Genomic DNA, 25,183 nt, shown 5'->3' with positions numbered 1-25,183 from the left:
GTGCAAACACAGCAGCAAGATTCGTGAGTTGCTGTGATAGGAGAAGGATATCAAACGGAACACAACCACCCTAAAGACTAATCATTGTGTATATTCCTGCACTATACCTGCACCCAGTGATCTTGGTACATCTATTGAAGAGTCTGACTTTCAAATGTACATATTTTTTGTTTTGATTGTATTGCTGTATTGTTTTATTGTGCTTTCTGCTTTGGCAATGTAAACGTATGTTTTCTCATGCCAATAAAGCCCTTTGAATTGAATTGAATTGAATTAACCCTATTTGTGTGCCCTACTTCAAATATAGTGACAATAGCAGATTTACGAGATCACAAGGCGTCGCAATTGCATTGCGATGCATTTTCAGAGCATGTTTATTTTAATAATCAATCAATCTTGTGTTCTGGCTTGGATCAATTAAACTAACACAGTTCTCCTATTATACATATCTCTGCTGTCCAGCCCGAACCTGCTAACTCCAAAACGCTCATTGTTCAGGAAACGAAAAAACTAAATATACGTTTTTTAGGAAATGAAGAAAACCTTATATTTTTAAAACAAAGCAATACTGCCTCATCAAAGTTGGTATAGTGACTTTATATATCGTCAGATACTTGCATGTGTCATTATATTATCACCACTTTACCCAAATCCAGCGCAAGTGGAGTTAGTAGTTTCAGACGAGCAGAAATCAAGCTGAAATGGAGTTAGGTGTCCAAACAACAATAGCTCCACTTGCTGCTGAGGGAGAGGTTTCAAAAGGGTACAAATTTCCAAAAGCTAACAATGGATCTCCAAGCTCACAATGCATCACAACGTGTGAATTAATGCCTTGATGCTTCATGACACTTATATAGGCCAACAATAATAAACAGGACTTTAAATATTACAATAACTTTTGCAAAGAGGGGTTCACAGAATTGGAGATTCAGTAGAACTAGCGCGAGTCGTGACAGAAATGCTATCAACTCCTTTCTTCTTGTCACATTGCTCTCTTCATTAAACACTTCATAGATTTTAGAAATATAATTACTTGTTTTCATAACATTAGCGTCAGTGCTAAGTTTGTTAAACAGGTACACTGCATAGTTTTAACAGACTACGGGGAGTTTGTTTACGTGATACTACTCCTCGTTCACTGCGCAGCGCGCTCTGTTCTGTGTTGTGAAAAGGCTGCAGCAGAGTAGAGAGGGGGAGTTGTTTGTTTTTGACGGACAGTTTGAGGATCCAATGGAGTTGGGAGGTTGCGTCAGAGGCGCTTTTTAATACTTTTCATTGGTTCAAATGTTTAGATTTTTTACACAGACGTAAAGGGTGTTCAATAGCGTTGATTTATGAAAAAATAATAATAATAATGAAAATGGAGTTAGCTGGTTCGTCCCGGACACCGACGATATATTTGTTATATATTTTATATTCTTTGAGACACACACATTATTTCGGGGCGTGGCCGAATCCGCCATTCCTTCACTGGGTGAAGGAATGGCAACACAGCTTTCACCATTGGAATAGGCTCTATGCACAGCAGCCATATTAGAAGGAAATTGGGCCTCTTTCTTACTTTCTTCATAGGTGTTACCAATGATGCTAATGAAGGCTCTGTTCCATTTAGTGTAGCACAGTGGTTCTCAAACTTTTTAATTTCAAGGAGCCCCGTAACTCTGAGAGAGTACAAATGGACTTACGGGACCATTTGGTTCCATTTGTACACTCTCAGAGTTACACTCCCGTAAGGGGCCATTTGGAACCCCCTCAAGGAACCATGAGGGTCCCTGGACCACACTTTGAGACCCACTGGTGTAGCAGAGTGTTTCAGTGAGCCAACATGAACAATATCAGCACCCTGACTCTGTTTGACTGGAATGGAACAGAGCCTTCATTAGTATCATTGGCAACACCTGTGAAGGCCTTTACAATATGGTTGCTGTGCATAGAGCCTATTGCATTACGGAACACACACATTATTACATTTTATGGGTTTGTTTTGTCATAGCGCAACAGGGTTAAGTATTGTAGTGCAGGTCATTGCAACAACCACCGATCTTGTGAAAAATTAAAACGGGACCGCCAAATATTCTAACCAATCATATTCTTTGAGACACATCCGAGTTTTTGCCGGGCCAAACAAACAAGGGAACAATTGCGATATCCTCGCGGCCCGCCAGTGGTTCCCGGCCCAAAGGTTGAGAACCACTGCTTTTAAGTTTAAATCTCAGTCCGATTCTGTGATGCTTGATGTTTGCTGTTTAGCTGCGCCGGTCCTTTTAATTCGGATTCACAGGAGTCACTGTGATGAAAGCTCTACATGCACGATTAATCTCACTTAGTGGCATTAGCCGTGATGAGTCACAGAGAGAAAGTGCAAACTTGATGCTCTTTTACCCTTGTGGTCCCACTGGAATTACGCTGTCACAGAGAGGCAATTTACTTCTTCTGTATGAGAGAGAGAGAGAGGGGAGAGAGAGGAAGAGGGGGAGAGAGACTGATTGGCCAGCACATCTCTTTTTTTTTCAAATTTTCCTCATTTTTAACTTCATATTATGCCAATTAACAAAATGATTAAATAAATGTAATTATGCTTTGTAGGATGTGTGCCAAAAGAAAAGACAGCGGGATAAGTTAATTATTGGCAATACTGTAAACAGATGGTGTGCATGTTTTTTTTTAAGGCAGAAATGTCCTGTGCATGTGAAGGTGCAAACCTTATACAGTAAAGCTTTGAATGACATGTCTGAGTTTCACCATGTTGGAACTTGTCAAATGGTCTGTGTTCATGATCCCTGAGCGGTGTTTAGACTAAAGGTCGAGAAGGCCCCATTTGTACTTCAGCCCTGGCCTTGTAAAGTAAAGTATGCTGTAGTATGGACGCGTGTGTGTGTGTGTGTGGGGGGGGGGTGTATGTTGCCCCTCTCCAGCTAAAATGTAATGTTCCACAGTGACTGAGTGATTCGAGAAAGAGTGTCTGTCTAGTATAAATGTGGGGGTACTGTAGGTCTATGACAGGTAGAATGCACATGAAAGTATGTGAAGGGATCGTTTTTAGTTAACAGAAAAGATCAAACGGGGAAAGACACATTACAGTATATATACATTCATGTCACTGTGTTATGAAGCTATCAAGCGATACTGCAGTTGTGTCAGAAACTAGTTGTTACAATGAAAGGTTTTGCTATGATGTGGATGTATAGACATTCCTTTTCCAAAGATCTTGAAAAAGATCAAGGATACAAACCTATAGGGATATCACGCCCCGACCTATTGTTATCCCATTATGTTCAAACATAGTCTTTAATTACCGTAAACCTGTGCTGTAAAACCTTGCCTGGAGTCCCCCAGGGCTCTGAAATAGGTCTGCTCCTTTTTTCCGTCTAAACCAAACCTCTTTGCCCTAAATGGCAGATCTACAAGCTCACAATGAGTCACGTTGCGATGCGTTGTGAGCTTGTAGGTCTGCTATTTTGAACGAATGTTCGCCCTAGAATAGGGATGCTATAGCGTTCATGTGGCAAAACTGCAGGCGTCAGGTGTGTTGGCAATTATAACTTTGAAAACAGGAAAATCTTTTGCCTTCGACAAAGGTGATAACAGCACCATTTAGTAGGTTGGTTCTCAAAGTGGGTCCTTGAGGGAGTTCCAGGGGGTCCCCAGCTAAATGATAGATAGTTAGGAACCAAATTGACCTTTATGGGTCTGTAACTCAGAGTCTGAGTGAGATTAACATTGATTTTACAATAGAAATTGGGGTCCCAGAGATATAAATGCCATTAAATGGTCCGTAGCCTATAATGCATGTCAAACTGGGGGTCCTTGAAATTAAAATGGTTGAAATTCACTGCTAGAGCCGTAAAAATCTTCTCTTATGGGGGGGCCTTGGCATATATTTTCAATTGGTGGTCTGCGGGCTAATAAGTGTCAATTTGGGGGTCCTTGACTTGAAAAAGTTTGAGAACCACTGATTTAGTACATCTCTGTATAGGATTTATTCTCTCATCGCTATAGCCTACAGTATCTACAGTATCTACTGTATATGTACCCCTTTGAATCCATAGTAATATCATCCAGATCAGATGATGACTCAATGCTCTTATAGTCCATAATGCTATAATGTCTTCTGGCCATGTTCATGTTATATTAATAATTCAACATATGATCCCATTCACAGTTGTATTGCACTAATTGGCTGCCTTGGAATTCCTTCAGTAACACTTCAGCCTCAGATTCCTCCCCAATTTTCTTGTCACAAAATGTGGGTCCATGAAATGCAGGGACAAAAAGCTTTTCAAACAAATAAACATTTCAAACAAGTATGTTTCTTCTTGAGGGTTTGACAACGGAAGCAAATTGGTCCAACTCCTTGCTTGTCAACAAAATGTAGTGCCATAATTAACTTTTTCGTATAGGGAATTGATCGCCCAGATATAAACAGTCTATTTTTTTCCCTTGCGGTTTCTTTTTAGAACTTTCTGTCCGTTTACACACACATTCGTTCAGTAGCTCAGTAAACTTGCATCAAAATGTATTGCTATTTTTCAAGAAGTACGAGTGCAGAGAAGAGGAGTCCTCTGGGGACCTCTTTTTCGACGCTCATTTGGGTCTCCCAGCATTGGGCATCATATGTGGACAATGCACAAGGCTTCTGAAAGAGTCTGTCAGCCTGTAGGAGTTCATGTCCATGAGTCACTCCTTGAGAATTTTAAATGACTGAAATCAATAACTAATACTGTAGCAGCTGAAAGTTTAATGGGTTGTGTTGCCACTGGGTTGGCATTGTCAGGACTCGTGAGTGATGCTGAATTCTCCATTGGAGTTCGGATATGTCTAGAAGGTCAAACGCTGCCTCCCCCCCCCACCTCAAAGAGGAACGAGAGGATTAGAAACACAAAGAGGCAGAAGTGAGATTCAAGGCCTTTTCTCCTCGCTATACTTGTCTGAGGAATCCTCCAGGCAGTGTCATCACCGTACGGACCATCTGACACGACCTTGCACAAACTTTTGAGTAGCATGCATGGCAAAGTGAAGAGTGAGTTATGGCCGTGTACAGGTATGAGTCATTGGAATTCACTGTATCACTATCCTATTCCTATGTGTGGGATATTCAAGGATCCTTTACCCTGTATTATCATGTAGTTTTGGTATCATGCTGTGAAGAGTGTACAGTATACAGTACCTCTGTAAACAAAACAATTCACAAGGGATCTCACTCTGTGTGGAGTTTGCATGTTCTCCCCGTGTCTCCTAGGGTAGTTGATACCCTCACAAAAACATGTAGTAATCCTGGTCGCTATATCGCCTCCCCCATGACAGCCGGGGCACCTGATGGAGGGGAAGGGAACTGGTTGGAATAACGTGTTCCTTCCACGCGCTACGTCCAACCAGGGAAACTCCCCCCTGTCAGGTGACAAGAAGGTCAGTTGGCTGGTGGGGGGAGGGTAGTGCCCAGGATCACTTAGAAAATTGCCACCTAGTGAAAAAAAAGGGTTACAAAATCGTGGGATAAAAATGTATAAAAAACAAACAAACAAAGGATCTCATCTCAAACCTCTTAAAGGATGAGTTGGGGAGGTGTGCTGGATGCTCCTATACAACCCGTAGTATCGTTAGGAGCAAGCAAAGCTCAGCATTTCAACGGATTTGGGGGTTGATTCTGGAATAGGTTGACTTTAGGCTCTATATGTGCTGGACGGGGGCCAGGGGCACATCTACAGTGTGCGCCCGTGTGCCATTGACTGCCTGCCTGCCTGCACCGCACGGCAGAGGGCTGCCAAGTCTGTGTGTTGGCACAGCGCGGGCAAACTCTGCCACAGTGAGATACTAAATCCCCAAAGGAAGACTTCAGACACCTAATGGGGATTAGACACACCAAAGCAGGTAGGTTGAGGGGAATTTATGAATAATTGTGGTGGAATTTTATGAATAATTGAACCTCAGGAAGCAAACAAACAAACAAACACATGCACACAGAGAGGGGGGATGTCAAAACAGTCTTACATTCTTACTGTAAGTTGACTCGGGTGGCAAAGCATAGACATAGGAGAGACATTTTGTTGTAAGGCTGTGTGTGTGTGTGTGTGTGTGTGTGTGTGTGTGTGTGTGTGTGTGTGTGTGTGTGTGTGTGTGTGTGTGTGTGTGTGTGTGTGTGTGTGTGTGTGTGTGTGTGTGTGTGTGTGTGTGTGTGTGCCTCTGTGCCTGCCTGCATGTGTGGATGTAATCGTGTCTTGAAGTGATGATCAGCATTCAGTTGTGAGTCAGTCGTGATGCCAGGGTTACATGAAGAGTGATAGATTGGGGGCTGCTGCCTGTCACCTTTACCTCAAAGTTTCCATCAGTGTCCTGTGCTTATCAGATCAGAGAATTAAGCAACCTGGGATCCACCACATGGCCCTTTATCTCACATCTATCACAGAGAGGATTGAGCACTGCAGCGAGGACAGATGTATGGTAGGCTATAGGCGATTAGGCGTATAACATGCCGTCTCGGGGGCCGTAATGCTATTATGGTCTGAACAGCGTACTCTGGCGTTAAGTCGGCTTGGATGACAGCGTTAACATGTCTTACTGAATTCCTCATTCCTTTTCAGCAGGTTTTGAATGGAAATTAGTGCAAGAAAGCATGACCTCACTGCTTCTGGCGCAAAGTGTGTGTGGGTCTTCATAACAAAACAAAAACCCCTCGTTATCATGATTCTCTTAACGCTGTGATTTTGTCCAAACTGCACTAGGCCCAGTGGTGGAAAAAGTACTCAATTTTTTTTTGGCAAAAGTATCAATACTGCAATGTTGAAATACTCTTTTACAATGTATAGTCTGGAATTCAAAATTTACTTGAGTAAAAGTACAAAAGTATTGGTATCATAAACAATGTACTTAAAGTACCAAAAGTAGAAAGTACTCATTATGCAGAATGTCCCAATTCACAAGTTTTCAAATATAAAAAATATATAAAATGTATAAAAAATCTTTTGAAAATAGCAGATCGGCTATTTTCAAATGTCCGAAAATTTCCCGAAATGTATATACTGTAGGGCTGAAGTGATTAATGTATGTTTTGTAATAATCAACATCTACAAAGTAACTAGTAAGTAATGTTTTCAAATAATTGTAGTGGAGTAAAAGTACAATATTCGTCTCGGAGATGTAGTGGAGTAGAAGTAAAAGTATTGAAAATTGGAAATACTCCAGTAAAGTAAAAAAATACCCCAAAGATTGTACTTAAGTACAGTACTTGAGTAGACGTACATTGCACCACTGACCAGGCCTATAATGACAGTGAATGAGGGACTGACTCTGTGCGGAGAATGACTTTTCCACATCTCAAGTTGAGAGCCCTTAGCAGTAGCACTCACTGCATAGCCTACTGTGTGGAGTAAATCTGTCAAGCATTCAATGAGTCCAAGAGGTTTCGGATTCTTTTAGCAGTCGAGCATGGCCAGTCTGTGTCTCTGTGTGGCAGTGCAGGACCGGATGGATTTTGGCTTTAATGTCGATTTGATGTCATCGGAGAATTACAGTGGACAACTGACCATGGAGAGCCTCACCTTGTTGTTCAGTGACATTTGAGTTTTTTGGAATCACTCAGTCGGGAAAAGTATTTCATGCTTTGTTGAGTTTGTATGAGTGTGTCTGGGTTTTTGGGGTGGCAGTTTAACAAACAATTTCCCAAGTCTTAGATGTGATTTATGTGACTTTCAGTCAGCACAGTATGTGTAGGTGTGTCTCCTCTGAGTTTACTACGTTCTACGTTTGTGAATACATGAGCACATAAGTCTTTATGGATTTGTATCAATGATTTTTGACAGCTTTGTAACTGCCATTCTGTTTGGACAGCTTTGTGGTTAAAACAGTAAGTAACGGTATATAATGGTATGATTGGTATGATGGTGCATATCATTGGACAGCTTTGAAACAATGATTCTGATTGGCAATGGCTGGTTAATTCTCTTTTAAAGGTAGGGTAAGTGATTTGCTTTGGTTAAAATAAGTGTTGAATAGCTCTATATTCTGATAGTACTCATTGCTATAGAGTGTTTGTTCAGTAAAAGGAGTCTCCCATGTCTCTCCAGCTCTTTATTAAACAGAAAATGCATTTTCAGTGCTCTCTCCTGATTGGCTTAAATGTTGTCACCTACCTGAAAATGTACTATATTCTGTTTACTAAAGAGCTGGAGAGACTCCTGTGACTGAACAAACGCTCTGTAGCAATGATTACTATCAGAATATAGTACTTTAACCTTAAGAGAAAAAAAAAAAAAAAAAAAACGTTTTTCTCCCCAATTTAGTCGTTATGCCGATTCATTTCTCCCCTCACACATTTCTGTCTTGTCACTGCTGTCGTATCCTACTGTCTCACCTACCAGAGAGGAGCCTCCACCGGGTGGACGTAGAGCCTTCGCCGTACTCCTCCCGCCCTACACTCCCTGCTGACAGGTGCCGCCCCCCCCCCAGCCTGTATGAGTATACGTGCAAATGACCGATATCACCCTCCCCACCCGGCTTCCCTCCTCCCAACACGGGCCAATTGCGTTCGCATAGACGCCCGACAAAGCCGGATGCACCACGGTGGATGCAAACCCATATAACCCAGTGACAGCAATTCTGAGAGAATGGCATTTGTAACGACTATTCTGATAGGAAGGTTATTAACAGTGTTTGTCATACAGGATGGATGTAACAATTCTGACCTGGCAGCTTTGTAACGGAGATTGTGAGTGAATGGCTTTGTGAAACCAGCCCTGGGAGGTTGGCCTTGCAACAGTGATTCTGTTTGAATGGCTTTGTGTGAAGTTGATTCTCCGGGATGGCTTTGTAACAATGATTCTGATTGGATGGCTTTGTGAAGCTGATTGAACCTTTCATAACACTAATTCTCACTGGCCGTGACCGGCTTGTCAAGTGTGTGTGTGTGTGTGTGTGTGTGTGTGTGTGTGTGTGTGTGTGTGTGTGTGTGTGTGTGTGTGTGTGTGTGCGCGTGTGCGTGCGTGCGCGTTTGCGTGTGTGCGCACTGGGGTCCAACCTTATAGATATTTCAGTGGGCTCCGTATTGAGGAAGAGGGTCCCGGTAGGTTCAATTAAGGGTGCATATTGTTCTGCAGAGCATTGAATGATGTGAATGCACAGCCACTTAATTTACCATTGTTCGCATGTAGGTCATTGCTGACATTGATACTGTATTGCACACTATAGATTTGATTGACATCCAGTCAGGGCACTCAGTGGAAGTTCTAGCCATTGAGTGTCCCGAGTAGACCTCTAGAGTAGACCTACTGCACATATAAACAGAGCTGCTACCTTTAAACACATTTTAAATCAGAGGCATTTTTTAAATACTATTTTATCCATTAAGACCTAGAACGCATCTGTGTCATTTTTAGATTTCTTTGGGCTATTCAAAAATGAAAATCACACCCAGTGTGAAGAGAGTGGTGCCTTTCATGAGGTCATTGCATTAGTTACTTTTTACTGACTTTGATGACTTCAATGTATTTTTACTCATTTTAAGTACTTTAAAATGTTTGTACAGATTTGTACGTGTTTTTACTCATTTTAACATCTTTTAAGTATTTTTACGCATTTTAAGTATTTTTACTCATTTAAAGTATTTTTACTCAGTTTAGGAACTTTAAAGTATCTTTACTAATATTTAAGTATTTTTACTCATTTTAAGTATTTTTACTCATTTTAAGTAATTTTACTCATTTTAAGTATTTTTACTCAAAAGTGGTGTGTGTGTGTGTGTGTGTGTACTGTACGGTACTGTACTGTACTGTACCTGTACCAGTACTGTACTGTACTGTACCTCTACCTGTACTGTACTGTACTGTACTGTACTGTACTGTACTGTATGGTCTGTACTGTACTGTACTGTACTGTACTGTACTGTACTGTACTGTACTGTACTGTACTGTACGTACTGTACTGTACTGTACGGTCTGTACTGTACTGTACTGTACTGTACTGTGCGGTCTGTACTGTACTGTACTGTACCTCTACCAGTACCTGTACTGTACTGTACTGTACTGTACTGTACTGTACTGTACTGTACTGTACTGTACGTACTGTACTGTACTGTACGGTCTGTACTGTACTGTACTGTACGGTCTGTACTGTACTGTACCTGTACCTGTATGGTTGCATCTTTGTGTTGCAATCAGCCGCAGCTGTTGAGGCTGTGCTCAAACATACAGAGAGGCCGTGCTCATACGGACACACGGACACACGGACACACAGACGGACACCAGGACAAAGTCAAGCGTAGGAGTGGTTGGCACCACTCAAAAATAGCAAATCTACAAGCTCATAGCGCGGCACCGAGTGCCTCGCTATGAGCTTGTATATCTGCTATATTTTTTTTAAATCGTGGAAAATTGGAGCAAATCTTCGAATATATATATATTTTTTAAGTTAACATTTTTAACTCAAATCTTTGCTTCTAGGGATTCTACAAATCCCAAAGTTTTTTTTGAAAATAACTATAATATCAGTGGTTCTCAAACTGTTTCATCTCGAGGACCCCCAAAATGATATAGTATTTGGCCACGGACCCCCATCTCAAAATGTTTTGGGACCTCCCAGAAGCAAAGATTTGAGTTACAAATGTCTGCTTTACAAAAATATATATATTCAAAGATTTGCACACATTTTCACGATTTTTCAAAAATAGCAGATATACAAGCTTGTAGATCTGCTATTTTTGAATAGCCAAAGAAATCTAAAATGACACAAATGCGTCCCAGGTCTTAAAGGGTTAAATAGTTTTGAAAAAAAATGCTGCTATATGTCCCAAAGTGACAAAAGCTATTTGTCTCAAAAAGCTTTATAGCCTGTATAACATGTATATAACATATAACGACGCAATGTGACATAGCTCTGTTTACACACTGCTGTACCCCCTCCAACTGTATATACTTTCCCCATTTCCCCCCGTTTTTATTATATTTTGACACGTGCTTTGGCAATGTAAACATATGTTTTCTCTTAACTTTTTATTGCACGATTTTTGTAACCCGTTTTTTTTAACCCAGTGCCAATTGCCTAAGCTGTAATCCTGGGCGCTACTCTCCCTCTGCCAGCCTGGGGGGAATGCCCCGGACTGAGTTCATGCTTCCTTCAATGGATGAGCAGTGAGCAGGCCGCTTCTTATCACCTGACAGAAATGTATATTCATACATTTGAAACACACACACACACACACACACACACAGGCTCACCTGATGAATGCTGCTGGGGGAAAGTGGCAGAAAATGGGTCCTCATCCATCCTCATCCTTAGGCTCAGACATTGTTTATGAAGACAAGACACATGTGTGTCTCAGGGGGTAGATGGCTCCTCATCCTGGCCAGTGCCCAAAATATTTCAGAAGTGTCCCTGCATTTGCATTGGGAAACTGTATGAGCCTGACAACCTAACCTAAATAATTATAATAATAGCTCAGATTTATATAGTGCTTTTCTAAGTACCCAAAGTCAAAAGGAAAGAAAGGAAACAACTTTAAAAAGAAAAAAAACGATAACAATATAGACATAAGTGCTAGATCAAAATCAATAAAAAGTTAAGCATGGGTTGGAGAGACCACTTAACTAGACTCTAACTGGGAACGACTATCCTGAAGAAAGGCTATCCCGTTAATTTGGCCTTGAGGACCTCCAGGAGAAGGATACAATTGTTGCACAATTAAAGCTACATGTCATTATGAACGATGAATCCAATTTTCATAATAGGAACGAAAGGAACCATACAACCTACATGGGTAATTGTAGACATAAGTCTCAATATATCACAAATGTTACATAATATCAGCATAATTATTAAGTTCGCTTACAGTATTGGAAATTCCCCTTACTGAGCTCAAGACCTAAGTACAATCACAGAACACATATATTGAAATTCTTTATTCGGACTAACCCCTTGAGATGAACCATCTCGTTTTCAAGGGGCTCCGCAGTTACAGAGTACATACTAATACATTTAGGAAACAGAACAAAACAAAACATAAATAAACAGGACAAAACAACATCAATCAAGGGGGGAAAACAAGACAAAACATACAACAATAACACAACAACAATACACAAAGCACATACAGTACATGAATGAATTATTGTGTCATAGATCTGTTATTGATAATTAGTGAAAACATGAGCAGGTAGTCTCAAGGTGAGAGGACAGCGCAGTTTTAAACAATTGAGGAGATGATATTGACCGAATATGAACAGGTAGGTTGTTCCAGTCAGAAGGAGCTTTAAACCTAAAGGATTTTTTGGAGACCGAATTAAATACACGTGGAACATCAAAGTAAACTTGTGCACAATGTCTCAGTTGGTGTCTAGAGGTAAAATGATTCATATACTGTTTGAGATACTGTGGGTAATTAAAGTAGATACATTTAAAAATGAACTGTAACCAGTGCTGCTGTCGTCTTACTGTGGGAGATGGCAAGTTAAGGTTTTCATACATGGTACAATGATGAGTCATATAAGGACAGCCAAGAACAAATCTACATAAACGGTTGTATATTGTATTAAGTGGAAGAAGGTTATTTTTAGATGCAGTCTGATAGACTACATCTGCATAATCCATAATAGGAAGTATGAGTTGAAGAGCAAGTTTTTTTCTAACTGTAAGTGTAAAACATTTTCTGTTACGGTAGAGAACACCAGTACTAAAATTTATTTTTCTAACAATGTTGTCAATGTGACATTTGAATGTAAGTTCAGAATCAAGCCACAGGCCCAGATATTTGATGTGATCAACTCTATGCAGTTGCGTACCGTCAAGACAAGTGATATTATATGATTGATTTATGGTTTTTATAAGATTCTGTTTAGTTCCAAAAAGCATAGTGTTTGTTTTTGTTTTGTTGATGAGTAATTTATTTGCCGAGAGCCATAATTCGAGATGATTGAAATTTGATTGTAATGTTGACTGGATTTGTGATATGGTAGTTTGTGATGTATATATTACTGTGTCATCTGCATAGAGTTGCACATTACAACCCAAAAAAATTGAGGGGAGATCATTGATAAAAATAGAAAACAAGAGTGGGCCTAAGGTTGAACCTTGCGGTACACCTCGTTCCTGCACTGCTAAACCAGATTTATTGTCCTGTATAACAACACACTGTTTTCTGTTGTGAAGATAGGAATTGAACCAAAGTAGGGCATTGCGTGAGAGACCAATAGAGTACAGTTTGTCTAATAGAAGGTAGTGGTCGACCAGATCAAATGCTTTTGTTAAATCAATAAAAATTGAGCCCGTCAGATTATTATTACCAGATGCAGAAAAAATATCGTTTGTTAATTTTAATAGAGCAGTAGTTGTAGAATGATTGGAGCGAAAACCAGATTGAAAAGGTGATAAAATATTATTGTTGCTAAGATATTTAGACAATTGGTTGTAAATTATTTTTTCGAAAATTTTTGCTATGGAACAGATAATTGAGATTGGTCTGTAATTATTGGGATCAAGTGCATTGCCCGCTTTGTGCAGAGGAGTGATTCGTGAACACTTCCAGATCGATGGTATTTCATGAGTTGATAAAGACAGATTAAAAAGATCACAGAGAGGGTACATAAGGATGTGTGGAGCTAGTTTAAGAAATTTGCTTTCTATACCATCTAAGCCAGGGCCACTACACACTTTGAGATCATTAATGGCTTTAAGAACATCAACAGGTGAGATTTTCATGAAGGAGAAGGAGCTATGGCAAGGTGGTGCACTATTAAAGATAACATAAGGATCGTGCATTGTGGGAGTACAGACTGAAGCGAAGTGATTGTTAAAAGCTTGCGCTACTAAAAGAGGATTATGTATTAAGGTGTTATTAACTTTTAATTGATTGCAGTGAGCATTTTTATCAGATGAATTAGTTATTGTTTTTATTTTTTTCCAGAATTGTTTAGGATTTTTGAAATCATGATTAAGAGATTCTGTATAATAGTTTGATTTTGCATTCCTGGTCATTATTTTACTTTTATTTCTTAACTGTCTGTATTTTTCCCAGTTTGCAGGATCCTTTGTCTTACGGTATAAAGCCCATGCCTTGTCCCTCTGCCTGAAAGTACTTGTTAGCTCAGTTGTGATCCATGGAAGGTGGTTACCCTTTACCTTAATGGTTTTGAAGGGAGCATGCTTGTCGATAATTCGAGTGAGTTCAGAATATAAGAAACTCCATGCATCGTGAACATTTGAGATTATTTGGTATCGGTCCCAATTAACTGAAATTAAATCATTAATGAATTCATCTATATTAATTTTCTTATCTTGCCTAATTTTGATTAATTTTGGGGGAAGTTTGGGTAGTCTAATTTTCCAGATGCAGTATACCATGCAATGATCGCTAAAGCAATCAGACATGATACCTGATTTAATAATCCGATTTGGATGTGAGACCAAAATCCAATCTAGCAGGGATTGGCATGTGGGTGTGACCCGAGTGGGCTCACTAATTAACTGAGTTAGGTTCAAGTTCCCAATAATGTTTTTAGCATTCTTAGAAGCTTTGTCCAACCAATCTCGGTTAAAGTCACCTAAAAGTACAAGTTCATTTTTATCAACACCTTAGTCTCCTCAGTGAAGGTTAACCAAGTAAATGATGTGCTAGATCGTTTTTACTCGTTTTGCTGCAAGCTACATACAGTATACAGTATATTATCATAATGAAACGAGAAGGATGAAAAAAGAAGGAATCTAAGAGAGACAACAAGTTATTTACATATTTACACATAGCATATCCATCCTCATCCTTAGGTAGGCCGCTGGTCGCTTGGCCAGGTCAACCGTAACTTAACCTGGAATAATTAGTTGACCTCTAATGACTCTGACCTCTAATGACATTCCTTACTCTTTACCTGTAACTCTGTAACCTTGACTGCTGCGCCACCTCTGGGCGACTGAATTTCCCCCGCGGGATAATAAAGGTATCTATCTATCTATCTATCTATCAAACATTATGTGGTTTAGAAATAAGGTGCGTGAGCATAACAGCTGGTAAATACTGTTCATGACATTAATGCAAGAGTATCGTCCAGTGTCAAGTTCAACCACATAGTCCACAAAAGGTTGCTTTACTGGTCAAATCCACAGGTACAGTAGGTCCATGAGGAAAGCAAAAGTTCAAGGCCAACCCGATGACAGGCGGTGGTCATGCCTTGTCCAACAGTCTGATGGTAGCCAGGTGGAAGCTGTTCATAAACCCTGGTGGTCTGGCCCTTGATACTACGGTAGGCCGCCTTGCCCGGCCGCGGTCGTTTCAGGGGTTTGAACAGTTTGTGGCTGGGGTGGTGCCTTTCCTTGATGATGCACTGAGCTTTGACTACGCACCTCTTCTTGTACAGTTCCTGGAGCGAGGGGAGCTCTCCTCCCGTTATGCGTTCTGCTGACCGGACCACCCGCTGTAGCTTTTTCTTTTCTCGGGCAGTGCAGTTTGTAACACAGCCTGACAGGACGCTTTCAATGGAGCTGTTGTAGTACAATCTGAGGATGTGGGGGCTAACTCTGTACTTCTTCAGGCAGTGAAACCAGTATAGTCGCTGCTGGGGCTTTTTCCACACGTGTGTTTGTTAGTCCCACTTGAGCTCCTCCTCGTTGTTTACTCCAAGGAACTTGAACTCGCTGACCCTTTCCACTGCAGCTCCATCGATGAAGACGGGTGCATGCTCTCTCCTCGACCTCTTCCAGTCCACGATCAGCTCCTAAAGCTCCTTACACACCGAATAATACGTTTTTTTTTTAAAAACCTTATAAAGCCAATGCAAGCTTCCATGGAGCGAAAAAGCGAAGCGAAAAAGCGTCTTTTAATTATTCGGAACGAGTCCGAATTTTGCGTATATTCGCATAATCGCCGGTGTGTAATGACCTTTAGTCTTGTCGATGTTGGGGGTGAGGCTGTTCCCCTGGCATCAGAGTGCCAGTATACTGATCTCATCTCTGTGGGCAGACTCATTGCTGTTGATAATCCGACCTATCACTGTCGTGTCATCAGCATACTTCAGGATGATGTTGGAGTCGTGTGTGGCTGCGCAGTCATGCATGTACAGGGAGTAGAGGAGAGGGCTCAGCACGCATCCTTGGGGTGCTCTAGTGCTGAGCGCCAGGGTGTCGGATGTGATACTGCCCATTCTCACCACCTGGCGTCGGTTCGGATGTTGACTCTCTTTTCTTTTGGGCTTCCATGCCCCTATTTGACAGGACATGGCAGGCCGACAGGAAATGGGGAGAGAGATGGGGGGTGACACACAGCAAAGGTCGTCGGGATTGGGAGTCGAACCCGCGACACACTGTCAAGCTGGATTACCAGCGCAGCGTATAATGGTATGCGCCTGGAACGCTAGGCCAGCGGGCGCCCCTGATGTTGACTCTCTTGAAGGCTATGCGCACTTCGTCCTCCGAGATGGCTAGTGGGCTGGTCTCCCTTGCTGGTGCTGCCGCTGGCTGGTTGATGTTGTTCTTAGTCGCTGCTGGCCCTGGCAGGTTTCCCGCGGGAGGAGCCGGTCTCGAACCGGCTGAAGTAGATTCATCAAGAAGGGAGGCAGGCAGGTTCACTTCTCCTATGGTTTTCGCTTTGCCGTCCGTCAAATTATGTACCGCCTACCACGTGCCCCTGATGAACTGGTCTTCCATCTTTGCATCAAACTCCTTCTTCGCCCTCCTGATGGCCCTATTGAGGTTGGCATGAGTGGACATGGCCGGATCTGAAACCAGCATCGCGTGCATGTAGTGCGATGCGTACTCCGCTGTCGAGCCAATGTTTCTGGTTGGGGTAGATCCGAACTGTCTTTGTAGGAACTATGTCATCGATGCACTTACAGATAGAACCAGTGACGGAGTCCTGAGAGCTCGTTGACATTGTTACCGGCGGTCTCCTTAAACATCTCCCAGTCAGTCTTGTGAAAAAAGGATTGTACTACAGAGTCTGTATCCTCCGACCAGATTGGGACCTCCTTCTCAACGACCGGCTCTCTTTTAAGCCTCTGCTTGTAGGCCAATATCAGTTGGATGGAGCTGTGGTCAGAGTTTCCAAACAGTGGGCGGAGAAGAGCTTTTTATCCATCTCGGTAATGTTGTGTAACAATGATCAAGAGTGTGGTCACCCCGGGTATACTACACGTGTTCCGCAACACTGTCAACCAAGACTAACCTTGGTGGTATGCAGACTGGTTTTATATTATTCTTAACTAAATGTTGTACATACCAGTAACAAATGTGTTTGTGAAACTATACCATGATATTATGAATGAATTGTGATATATTTGATTGCATTTTGTGGTGACAAAACTGTAGCTGACTGATTTTAACAATAATTATCTCATTAGTACAGTAGGTACTTAGTAGAGGTGGGTTATTTGATAGATTCCTCCACTCCCCTCTGGCTTCTAGTGGGGAGACCTGAGGTGATGTCAACCTACCCCCCACCCCCCATCCCCATCTCAGACGGCTGAGTGGGAGACCATTCCAGGCAGTAGCTTGCCTATAGCTCACACAAACTATAATCAGGGTACCCACCCACTATGACAAGGTTAACCCACAAGGTGACATGATGACGTTTTTTTTTGCGCCCTGGCAAGATGGTGCCTTGGGGCGCCTAGCTGCCCATGTCACCCACACCTAAATCCAAATCTGCATCTAGTAAAGCACTGAAGATGTACAACTAAAGTGACTCACACGTCTTTCTGAATTATATTACCTGGAGGGATGATGTAAATGACATCACCTGTTGTCTTAAATATATCCAGAACTTCATGCTTGAAACCTGGATCAGACTCCATCCCTGCAGTTCAGAATAATTTGAATATAGCCCTTCAGTATGCAGTGATGAATAACTTCCAGGAGATATAGAGGGATGGCGTACTTGCTGCCCATGCCTCATTGTAATGCCTCATGGAAACCCAGGCTTACGCATATAAGCTTGACCCCTGCACTGTTTCTCCTCACTGTAGACTCGGCTCGCTCTGAGAGCTTTTCCACAGGAGCACTTTTGTTTTGGAATGTCTGCTTTCAATGAATAAACCTGCATGTGGTGACAGTAACCAGGCACCGCTGAGGGCCAGGCCATCAGAGGAGAATATAAACAGGGAATATCAACAGGGAATATCAAGTTCTAAAGAATATACCCCCTGACTCTCCTCTATCTGCTATATATGTGTGTGAGAGAGAGAGAGAGAGAGAGAGAGAGAGAGAGAGAGAGAGAGAGAGAGAGAGAGAGAGAGAGAGAGAGAGAGAGAGAGAGAGAGAGAGAGAGAGAGAGAGAGAGAGAGAGAGAGAGAGAGAGAAAGAAATGGTGGTCGTAATTCATTTATCACATATTGCGTTAGTTATTCACAAATGAGAAAATAAGATTTCTCTTGGTAAGATCCCTCGGGCAGCGACAATTGAAGCATTTAGACAGTCTTATCCAGAACAAGTTACAAAGTGCAAGATTTTGGTAAGTGGCATGAACCCTAAAATAAACTACTGTTTATATAGGCCTACTGTAAATATAGTCAAGTGCATAGAGTGCAAAGAAAACAATTGAATGCTACAAAATAACTTGGATACCAGGCAGGTATACATCAAACTTAGAATTCGCCACAAATGCGAAAAGTTATTTCCCCCTTCCCCCCATGGACAAATACATACACATACTGTATCAACATAAATAGCAAAAGAATCAACATGGAACAACACATTAAATGCCCATCACACAATCCCATTACGCATTCCCATATACAAATAGTAATTAAATAATAGCACAATGAATGCACCCCTGTGTCATATCAGGAAATGTAATTCCACCCTTGAGAACCTAGGATGGTACAATATGTATGTCTCTATATGGTAACCGGAAGGCTCGCCACAAAACACACTCGCCCCCAGCGGTTCTTGTATTCTTGTATTTGTTTTACTGAGGTTAAGGTTAGGAACAAGGTTAGGAATAGTTTTACTGAGGTTACGTTTAGGAATAAGGTTAGTTTAGACATCGTTTTACTGAGGTTACGTTTAGGAATAAGGTTAGTTTAGGCATCGTTTTACTGGGGTTACGTTTAGGAATAAGGTTAGGTTTAGGCATAGTTTTACAGAAGTTACGTATAGGAATAAGGTTAGGTTTAGGCATAGTTTTACTGAGGTTACGTTTAGGAATACCTGGTGGCGACCATTCCTCGGTCGCCGGATTTGACCCGGGGCGTACTTCTTGTATTCCTCTATGTACGTATACATTTTAGTTCCTATACTCCAATGTCTAGCTGTGAATTCTAAAGTCATGTTGCCAGTGCAGTGGAACTTTAGAAGCTCTGATTGGTCAGCCGCTGTATAATCCCTATGGAAGATACAGCTTTAGCTCAAACATCAAATGCCATTTGTGGCATCATTGTGTGTAGAATGCTACAGAAAAAAAACAGGCTGTTACTGTGTATCCTATAGTCTTGGCACCATGCTCAACATATACAGTATAACCCCAAGGGAAGATATGGCAGCTCACCAATCATCTTATCACTCCTGTTCAGTGTGTTGTTGTCAATGTATAATGAGGCACGTGTCCTCATTTACTGATTGCCTCTTTAATGTCTTTATAAGGATTCATTACAGGCATTAAGGCATAAAGTAGCCTATATATTCTCACAGACTCTGCCTCGTTTTGTATCCCGTTTAGGTTTAGATACTGCGTGGTTTGGTCAGTCGTCACTTCGTCAGGTCGCTCGTGCGCTCTGAGTCTGCACAGCTGTAACAAGCCGAGACATTAGAGAGAGAGAGAAAGAGGAAGGGAGGGAGGGGAGAGAACGCGTCCATCAGTCTGCCAGTCATAGAGAGAGAGAGAGAGAGAGGGGGGAGGAAGGGAGGGAGGAGAAAGAGAGAGTTTGTGTGTGTGTGTGTGAGAGAGAGAGAGAGAGAGAGAGAGAGAGAGAGCGAGAGAGAGAGCGAGAGGGGTAGAGTAGAGCTCTCTCGCTGTACTCCAGTAGGCTACAGTGTGTCTCTACAGTCAGACATAAACCCAGGCAGATGGAAGCAGAGAGAAGGAGCGTCTTTGGGCTGGAGGAGGACTCGCGCAGAGAGCGCGGTGTGTAACATCATGGACTCGTTGGACCGTGCATAACGCACTGCTCCGCTACGCTGCTTCCCACACACACACACACACACACACACACACACACACACACACCATCATTATGAGCCGTCACTTTTTCTTTTTTGGTTAAACAACTTCTTTATGGATGTTACAGAAACGCCATTTGAGGAATAAATAAGAACCAAGCCCACAGCAAGCAGACGGACGGCTCGTTTCTTTGGATGTAGACTTTTACATATCGGTAAGTGAATACGCGGCTGTCTGTCTATTTGGCAAAAATAAATAAAAAGCACAACATTTTAAGGCAGGAGTGCTGCAGTTATACTTTCTGTTTGCAATTTAAATGACCCGTGTCCTGCTTTTTAATGCTGCAACAGTTGTTACTGTTATTAAGAAGAGCCATGTTTTGTATTTCATTTAAATACAGCTTAATTGACGTCAGGTCAAACATGTAGTTATGATGACATAACGGCCACTGTCCTGTAGTAACGGCACAGACCAGACGACGTGTTTTCTTGTGTCCATCCTGCTGTTCAACAGGTTTTCTGTGGATCATCTCTTGGTAGAGTGGCAGCACAGCTCTCTGCTGTTCTTATAACGGGTAGAAATCTAGCCGGTTTGGGGCTAATAATGTGCCTTCTTTTGCCAAGTAAAGAAAAAGAAAACCAAATGCTCCACACCGTTTCCCTTATGTGTCCACCCTGTCTGATGCTATGGTAGTTCTTCTAGTGCGAATGGCATACAGCAGCATGTAACTCTATACAGGGCTTTCTGATAAGCATTGCCTTTTAAGTAGCTAATTAAGGAAATTGACACATGGGATGTGATTAGATGCAAGTGTCGTGTGTGTGTGTGTGTGTGTGTGTGTGTGTGTGTGTGTGTGTGTGCGTGTGTGTGTGTGTGTGTGTGTGTGTGTGTGTGTGTGTCATTCACAGCAGGCACTGTGAATGATTCTTCTGTCACATCATTTCTACATAATGTATTTTTTTATTTTTTTATTTGCATTAACAATAGTTTTATGTTATGTATTGGTATAGTAAGCCTTTGAGTTATATTATTGTCTTATAGCAGTGGTTCTCAACCTGAGGGGGTTCCAGGTAACCCAGTCAAATTAATAGTTTGGAACCAAATTGACCCTTATGTGTCTGTAACTCTGATAGTGTACAAATTATATTATATATTATATTACAAATGGAACCAAATGGACCCTAATGGTCCATTTGGTTCCATTTGGCACCCTCCCCCCCCCTGCATCCAGTTTCTCACACATACCTATCTGTTCATTCATCTGCCTTCTGGTTCATGTTTCCCCATCATTGTCTCTTTACATAAACTCACTGGCGTTAGTTCACTCCCTGTCCATCCAACCCTCCCTCTCTCTCTCTCTCTCTCTCTCTCTCTCTCTCTCTCTCTCTCTCTCTCTCTGCAGATGGTGAATGAGCTGAGGTCAAGCTGGTTGTGAAGGTGCCGGACTTGTTCCCCCTCCCTCACCCTCACCCTCACCCAGAGTCGCCGGACTCAGCATGTCAGCCGGCGTGGCGGCGTGGCTCCCCTTCGCCCGGGCGGCGGCCATCGGGTGGATGCCCGTGGCCAACCTGCCCATGCCCGTGGCGCCCGTCGAGAAGCACAAGCGGAAGGACGAGGTGATCGTCATCAACGTCAGCGGGCGGCGCTTCCAGACGTGGCGGAACACGCTGGACCGCTACCCGGACACCCTGCTGGGCAGCTCCGAGAAGGAGTTCTTCTACGACGAGGCGGCCGGCGAGTACTTCTTCGACCGCGACTCCGACGTGTTCCGCGTCTTGCTCAACTTCTACCGCACGGGCAAGCTCCACTACCCGCGCGGCGAGTGCATCACCTCGTACGACGAGGAGCTGTCCTTCTTCGGCATCATCCCGGAGATCATCGGCGACTGCTGCTACGAAGAGTACAAGGACCGCAAGAGGGAGAACGCCGAGCGCCTGCAGGACGACCTGGACGACGAGAACAAGGACATCAAGCCGCCCAACATGACCCCCCGGGAGTCCATGTGGCGGGCCTTCGAGAACCCGCACACCTCCACCATGGCGCTGGTCTTCTACTACGTTACCGGCTTCTTCATCGCCATCTCCGTCCTCACCAACGTGGTGGAGACGGTGCCCTGCAGCACGGCGCCGCACCACAAGGACATCCCGTGCGGCGACCGCTACACGGTGGCCTTCTTCTGCATGGACACGGCCTGCGTCATGATCTTCACCGTGGAGTACCTGATGCGGCTGTTCGCCGCGCCCAGCCGCTACCGCTTCATGCGCTCGGTGATGAGCATCATCGACGTGGTGGCCATCCTGCCGTACTACATCGGCCTCGTGATGACGGACAACGAGGACGTGAGCGGCGCCTTCGTCACGCTGCGCGTCTTCCGCGTCTTCCGCATCTTCAAGTTCTCCCGGCACTCGCAGGGCCTGCGCATCCTGGGCTACACGCTGAAGAGCTGCGCCTCGGAGCTGGGCTTCCTGCTCTTCTCGCTCACCATGGCCATCATCATCTTCGCCACCGTCATGTTCTACGCCGAGAAGGGCTCGACGTCCAGCAAGTTCACCAGCATCCCGGCTTCCTTCTGGTACACCATCGTCACCATGACCACGCTCGGGTAAGAGTCTCTTTTGAGCGCACGCGCGTGCTCATATGTGTGTGAGAGGTGTGTCAGCTGTGTCTGCATTAAATCAGTATCTGTGTGTGTTACACAGGTGTGTTTGATTATCCCTTTAAGACCGGGAACGCATCTGTGTCATTTTTTTCCCCTTTGGCTATCCAAAAATAGCAGATATACAAGCTCATAGTGTGGCACCAAGTGCCGCGCTATGAGCTTGTAGATCTTGTATATTTGGCCACGGACCCCCATCTCACAATATGTTTTTCCAGCTTCCAGGGACCCCCCAGAAGCAAAGATTTGAGTTAAAAATGTTCGCTTAAAAAATATATATTTCACGATTTTTCAGAAATAGCAGATCTACAAGCTCATAGCGCGGCACTCGGTGCCACGCTATGAGCTTGTAGATCTGCTATTTTTGAATAGCCAAAGAAATCTAAAATGACACAGATGTGTTCCCGGTCTTAAAGGATTATCTGGTCCCATGATTTGACTTGAAACACATTCTCTACTCAGAAACCAGTGACTGCCAGGGAAGACCACAGATCACTGTTCAGATAGCATGCTTTGCAAATCAGTGACGGAAAGACAGAGAAAAATCAATTGTCAGTAAAAAAAAAACGAAAGGGAAGTGATTTTTACCGCAGACAGTATAGTCTTCTGGGAGAAAGAGCAGCAGCCATCACAATCTCCTATTTTCTCTCCGTAATGGCTGTGCCACAGTCTGGCCTTTTGCACATCACCTGTGGGAGTAAAGGCAGGCAGACGTACACAGATGGATGATATACTATAGAAGGGACCGGGGGAAAAGGTAGAAAACATTGCTGTGAAACAAAAAAACGAGAAGAGACGAGAGAGGGAGTGAAAGATAACAGGACATACAGTGCATACAGTAGCTCTCCCCCTTTCTATTGACTGTGGGTAGAAAGGAACACCATTTCAGAATGATCCAAAACATGGACTTCATGTCTTATATACGAGTCCCTTCCCCCCAGCATGCAGCACAACAGAGCAGCGCTTCTGTTTTGTGAAACATACACTTGTTGTCGTTGGCCATGAGAATGGATTTCTTTATGCTGCAGCAGGGAATATACTAATGCTGTGCATGCATGTTCAAATGGCAAGGGGGGTTGATCTGTTGTTTGCATTTCCACACTGACTGGGCATAGATAATTATTGTTATTAAAACACAATCTCAAAAGGCAGGGCCCATTTCCATATTTTTGCACTGCTAGGCCTGTATGCCTAGTTAAACCTGCAGCCCTGGGCCTTGGTAATTATTTCCTTTTACAAACCCATAAATTGCCTTGAATTAGCTTTACAAAATGGAACAGCGCGGCGATGCATCATTTCATTTTGTGAGCCGGGGGTCAACCTGACCTGGATTTTACATCATTTTTATGTCACTATATATATTTCCTCCTGTCATTATATATCATAGTCAGTTTCACTGAGTGTAACCATACATACATACATCTCTCACAATCTGGGTTATAGTCTTAAACTGGACACATGCATATGTGTGTGCACGCATGCACGCACACACACACACACACACACACACACAGACACACAGACACACAGACACGTGCACTCTATCAGTCACACACGCACGCACACACGCTCACGGGTCTGCGATGTGTGCCACCGTCGGGCCTGGATGGGTAATATTCTTCTTTATGAGCAGCATACTGTGTTGTGATTGTGTGAGTCAGACCTGGAGGCTGACAAATTGCAGCATCCTCTGCTAAATGTCAGACAAGGAGGCCACGAATGGCTCTGAGCTCATTGCCACGCGGTCAGCATGTACATGATGATGGCCCACCACCACCACACTCTCACTTCCTCCTGCAGCTGGTTCTATCTCTGGACAGCTCCTTCTGTGTGCTGTTATAACGCACTGGTTCTCCACCGTTTGAAACAAGAACCCCCCTAGTTTGATATGAAGTGAGGCCGTGGACCCCTATTTTAAAGAAAACAAAATGTCTGGGACCCCAATTACAATCCTCTGTGTTAATTAACCACTTTAACCCTGTATGGGTAACTAACCGGAGTCCCTCAGGGCTCAATATTAGTGTTTTTTCAGTTTTCCGTTATTGTGGGGAAAGCTTTCGCTGAAAATAGCAGATCGACAAGCTCACAACGCGACGCAACGCCGATTCCGATGCTGGGGTTTAAGTGGTTGCCTTCTCCAAAATGGCGATACAGGTTGCTCCAATGAACTGCAGAGGCCAATGAGGTATCTTGGTATCTATGGTCACGCCCTAGTAGCTGCGAATAGAGGAAAGGGAAGTGACGTCACCTGAGTGTGTTGCAGGTGCAAAGGTGCTTCTTCTGTGGATTTGGTGCCATTTTGTGGCCCAGGAGCTTGAAAAACCAAAATGTTAACCATAATTTTGCACTTGGTCAGAGAAATGCATCACTGCATACGATCTCACAAACTCAATGCTGATACCTGTGTTGTTTTGATTGATTGATTGATTGATTGAATACTTTATTAGACAGAAATGTAAACAGCA

General features: G+C 43.0%; 1 protein-coding gene across 1 annotated transcript in view; it reads left to right on the top strand.

The window, feature by feature from the left end:
• Positions 1-21,558: 21,558 nt before the first annotated feature.
• Positions 21,559-25,183, top strand: part of LOC308097025 (A-type voltage-gated potassium channel KCND3-like) — a gene marked incomplete at both ends in the record, with an annotated part of 270,707 nt that continues 267,082 nt past the window's right edge. The window contains one exon of the mRNA XM_080444585.1: positions 21,559-22,664. Coding sequence (XP_080300711.1) covers positions 21,559-22,664 — 1,106 coding nt within the window. The remainder of the gene's footprint in view (positions 22,665-25,183) is intronic.

Source organism: Gymnoscopelus braueri (assembly GCF_963280865.1).
Source record: "Gymnoscopelus braueri genome assembly, chromosome: 12".
Classification (NCBI taxonomy): domain Eukaryota; kingdom Metazoa; phylum Chordata; class Actinopteri; order Myctophiformes; family Myctophidae; genus Gymnoscopelus; species Gymnoscopelus braueri.
Note: the sequence above shows the minus strand (reverse complement) of the source record. Positions and strands in the feature narration are given on the sequence as shown.